The sequence below is a fragment of the Cucumis melo genome, chromosome 12 (genome assembly GCF_025177605.1).
Source record: "Cucumis melo cultivar AY chromosome 12, USDA_Cmelo_AY_1.0, whole genome shotgun sequence".
Classification (NCBI taxonomy): domain Eukaryota; kingdom Viridiplantae; phylum Streptophyta; class Magnoliopsida; order Cucurbitales; family Cucurbitaceae; genus Cucumis; species Cucumis melo.
Window position 1 is genome coordinate 24,049,099 of NC_066868.1, and position 4,791 is coordinate 24,053,889.

Consider the following 4,791-nt stretch of genomic DNA (forward strand, 5'->3'; position numbering starts at 1 on the left):
AAGTTCATGTACATTCACCATTTTGAATGTTTCTTTCTGATTTTCTCAAATTAAAAACTATTCATAATAGAAACTATCGTTAGTAATTTTGATTGTTTTTATTAGTTGTATCATTGATAGTTGCTATGAGTGATAACTTTCTATTTAATTTGCCAACCTTATGAATTCTTATTTAATTGATAGTTGTTATGATATGTTGTCTTCACTAATAGATATTATCAAAGAAGCATGTATTAGTTTGTTAGAATTTAGGGAAGTGAGACATATTCAAGTTTGTTAGTATTGAATTGATTGAGAGAGGGCCAACCCTAGAAGGGATCTTCACAGTGTGTAGGTTAGGTCAAGGCCGTGAGCTCAACTTCATTTCACCAAAAAGGAAACAAAGTAAGTCAATCCCCACTTACTCTCTAGACCATGTAATGTAATCTTCACAACATCGCTCTCTCATGCTGACACCACCACCATTGCCCACACCCTCCAATCAACTCTTACAGTACAATTGACCAAACCTATATTTGAAACTGAAATTTTATATTTAAGAGCTCTTAAAAACTCATAAATAACAGCTTGTTTTTATAGAATATATTAAAATAGTTTTCTATATAATTATTTAACCGTTTTATTTTACACTCAAACTCTTTTTTTCTATATCAATAAAATTATTTTCAAATATTTCCAACATTAAAAAAAAAAAAAACCAAGATTTTAACTATGTTGAAAACATTCACCCTGACACACACACACACACTAACTTTAAATTACATTTCATAATAAATAATCTTACTATACATTTGTTGCTACTATTTATAAAGTTAATTTCAACATCAAATTATGGTATTATATGATAAAGGTGAGAACTTTTATTGGAGGTGACACTGTACACCGACAACAGAGGGGGTTACCTTTATGTATTTATTAATTCATTTGCTACTTATTTTTCTTTCTAGAATAACAGACTATATATATATATGATGAAATATAACATTATATAATGGAATTTTAATGTAGGTGCTAAATTAAATATAAAAAAAATTATATGGATCAATTTGCCTAAAAAAGAAGGTAATTCTTGGGGAAAAAGTAAAGACTATCGCAGTTTTCATCACCAAAATATACGATTAATAAAGGGCCCCAATCCCCGCCTTTGTTTACTCGGTCAAACCACACGTGTCCTCCGCCACGTCGGTATATCCCCTTTTGTTCTAATTTCCTCCGGTTTTAAAAGTATATATATATATATATATATTCAATTATTTGTTGAGAGTATAAAATAATATTTTATCGTGACATTATTATAATATTAGATAATATTTACCACAAATACTTTCAAATAGATATCTCTAATATCTATTCTATTTATAGAATGAATATAGATATTTATAAAATATGACAAAATTTTAAATTCTATCGGTAATAGACAAGTGTTTATGGATACCTATCATGATCATTAATGGATTCTAAAGTTTTGTTATATTTCTAAATATTTTTATTAATTTTATCATCTAAAATAATTTTTCTTAAAATAAATATATATATGATCTATTAAGCATTGTTTGAAGGCTCTCGTACTCATGACAAAATTTATAACACATAACTTTGGATATATGTTTGGATTGATTAAAGAGAAAAAAGAAAATTGTAAAAAAGGACAAAGTAGATAAAATATATTTGGACTTCTCGACAAAATTGATTGTAACTTTTATCATATTATTATTATTATTATTTGAAAAAACCCAAAAAAACATTTTTACAAAAAAAAAAAAGGAATTTACTTAAATTTTTCTAATATAGACTATTTAAAATAAACTTTTCAAGTGTTTCAAAAGTCATTTTGATTAGTTGACAAACATTTTAAATTTTTTTTCAAAATTAAACCTTTGAAAAGTTAAATCTTGTCTACTCTTAATAAAAATAAGTTTATCTCAATAGTAATTGATATGACATTCTTCTATCATTATAAGTTAAAAGTTTGACTTCTCTATCGTTTTTTATGATTGTACTTGAACAATGTAAATATTGATATTTTATTGACATATCTATCCATATATATCAACAACTGAAATCTTGATTTCAATATGAACAAATCTCTAAGGAATTCAAAATTTTCAAAAACTAATTGATCGAAATTAAATTTAACTTTAAATAAAATAGTAACTTCAAAAGTTAATAATTTGTCTTAAAAAATAGGAATAAATTTGCAATTTAACATATTATGATTTTCTTTTACCTTTAGCCCACTTTTGTTCACATGCATCTTAAATTAAACAATTTTCTATGTCAAACGTTTGTTATTTTTCTATTTGGTGTTTTAAATCATCTAATTACATGGTGGAAGGGTTGGATTTGAAGGTTAAAACAAAATTTCCATTTATATATAAATATATACACACACATATATATAACTTATATAAACAACATGCATGTGTTTAATTAAATTTCCCAAGAAAATGATTTGAATTTGTAAAGTACTTATCTTTTTACATATATATCTTCTTCTAACAATAAATAAAATTATAGTCAAATCACAATATTATTAAAAATAATAATAATCTAGAGTTGTTTTCATACAATTTCCTCTTCTGACATTCTTCTCACCAAAATGAAGAATAGGACCGAAAATTAATTTTTAATATTTGACCTGGAAATTAAAGCTCAAATTTGATATAAAATCAATAACATTTCATGATGCATGAATAATCATATAAATATAACTATTCTAGTATTATTGAAAATAAATATATACATGAGTTAATACTCGCTATTAACAATATATATATATATATAAACACACACGAAATATAATGGAAAATATAGTGGAAGTTTCTATACATATTGAATTAGTTGAAAACCAAATAGTTTTTCTTCTACATTTACTTTTATTATATAATACACTCTCATATAGATTATTATAATTAACAAAATCTGCATTCCAATTAATGGGTTTAACTTGGTATACCCAAAAATAATAAAAATTAGAACTTTTTCACATAAAGAAAAACGGAAAGTGACCCCAAGAAAATCCAATGAACATTTTATATTGATATTGATATTGATATGTTATAATGTCCCCAAAAGAAAGGCGAAGGGGTCCTCTAATTCAAACAAAGTATACAGTAAAAAGCAATAACTAAAAAAACAAAAACAAAAGAAGCCGCAAAAAAACCAATACATATGTTTAGGACTTTGTCAGAGCAACTTTGTCTCTTTTCTTTTGGTGTTTTTATTTTTTCTTTATTGGACGTGTTTGAAGGGATTTAGCGAATGTTATAGTTTTTAAAGAGTCAAAAATATAACTGCGAAAGGCCTTTCTCTTTATGTGTTCTTTTTTTTTGTTTTTTTTTTTTTTTTTGTCAGTCTTATGAAAAAAATATGAACAATGAAATTCTTTCTTTTCTCTTCTAATAAAATTCCAACCTAATTTTTGCATTTGAATTCTTTTCCTCCTTAAAACTTTCCTTGAAATTCAAATGGTCTTTGTTCATACCGCCCTCATTGATCTATCTCAGTATATAAATAACACCAAAACGAACTCTTTCATTTCCAATTTCATTACACAACAAAGTACAATACCCCTTTCAAATAAACAAATTTGTTGCTTCTCTATCAAGCCATGCAACGTTATTTTTCAACTGTGGCCAAAAACTACCTAACTTCCTCGTCCAAAATCCTCAGTCGTCGCAACGATATCCGATCCTTATCGCGCCAATGTGATGTCTTCATAAACCACCGTGGCGTCGACACGAAACGTAACATCGCCGGATTGCTTCATGACCATTTTTCTAGAATAGGTCTTCGCCCATTTTTAGATAGTAAGAGCATGAAACCGGGGGATAAATTGTTTGGTGAGATTGAAGAAGGTATTCGGAGTTGTAAGGTAGGACTCGCGGTGTTCTCACCACGGTATTGTGAATCCTATTTTTGTTTGCATGAACTTGCCCTAATGGTGGAGAACAAAAAGAAAATCATTCCAATTTTCGTGGACGTTCGACCGTCTCAACTTCGTGTTGAATACAACTATAGTTGCCCCAAGAAAGAGTTGCAAAGGTTCAACTGGGCACTTGGGGAAGCCAAATACACTGTTGGACTCACTTTCGACACTGTCAACGGGTAAATTTACGATCTAAATTTTTTCAATGAAGTGATTGTAGCATAATGCTTTCGATCCTTTTAAACTTTAAAAATATTTTTATATAAATTGTGGTAGTCAAAATCACTCATATGTTGTGTTGTTATTTTTGTAGGGATTGGTCGGAGCTGTTGAGGAAAGCTTCAAACGCCGTGATTGATAATCTAATCGTCGGCGAAGGGGCCGGAGAGATGCCGGATAATTAGGTCACGTAAATGCATGCAGAGTCAAAATAAGAATTATTCAAATCAATATGTTCTTTCTTTTTTTAAAAAAAAAATTCTTTGTTATCAATTACCTCTTTGTAAAATAGGGGCTTTAATTAACACAAAAATTCAATTTAATTTGTTTATTCGAGCCTAACAGCAACCTTTGTACGTACTATCATCAAATAGTATTATTATGTAATAAAATTCGTTCAAATTCTTTGAAAAGTTGAGTTCATGATTAATGGATGGAAGTGTTTTAGAGAACTTTTGATCAAAGAATGTATGAATAGAGAAATTGTATAGTTTTAAATTACAAATTTAATTTGCAAAATTACAAAAGTATCTAAAAGATTCTGGATGTCCTAAATTTACTTTTAATTTATGATAGAACTCTCTGGCAAACTTAAAGAAAACTATAAATTAACTTGTATATATAACATATTAAAGTTTAGAAAT

At 27.5% G+C, this 4,791-nt stretch overlaps 1 protein-coding gene across 1 annotated transcript; it reads left to right on the plus strand.

Annotated features, from left to right (window-relative positions):
• Window positions 1-3,560: 3,560 nt before the first annotated feature.
• LOC103489293 (TIR-only protein-like) lies at window positions 3,561-4,491 on the plus strand. Its single transcript, XM_008448391.3, has 2 exons — window positions 3,561-4,107; window positions 4,242-4,491. The coding sequence occupies exons 1-2, from the start codon at window positions 3,611-3,613 to the stop codon at window positions 4,330-4,332; spliced, it is 588 nt and encodes a 195-aa protein (XP_008446613.1). The 5' UTR covers window positions 3,561-3,610; the 3' UTR covers window positions 4,333-4,491.
• Window positions 4,492-4,791: the final 300 nt, after the last annotated feature.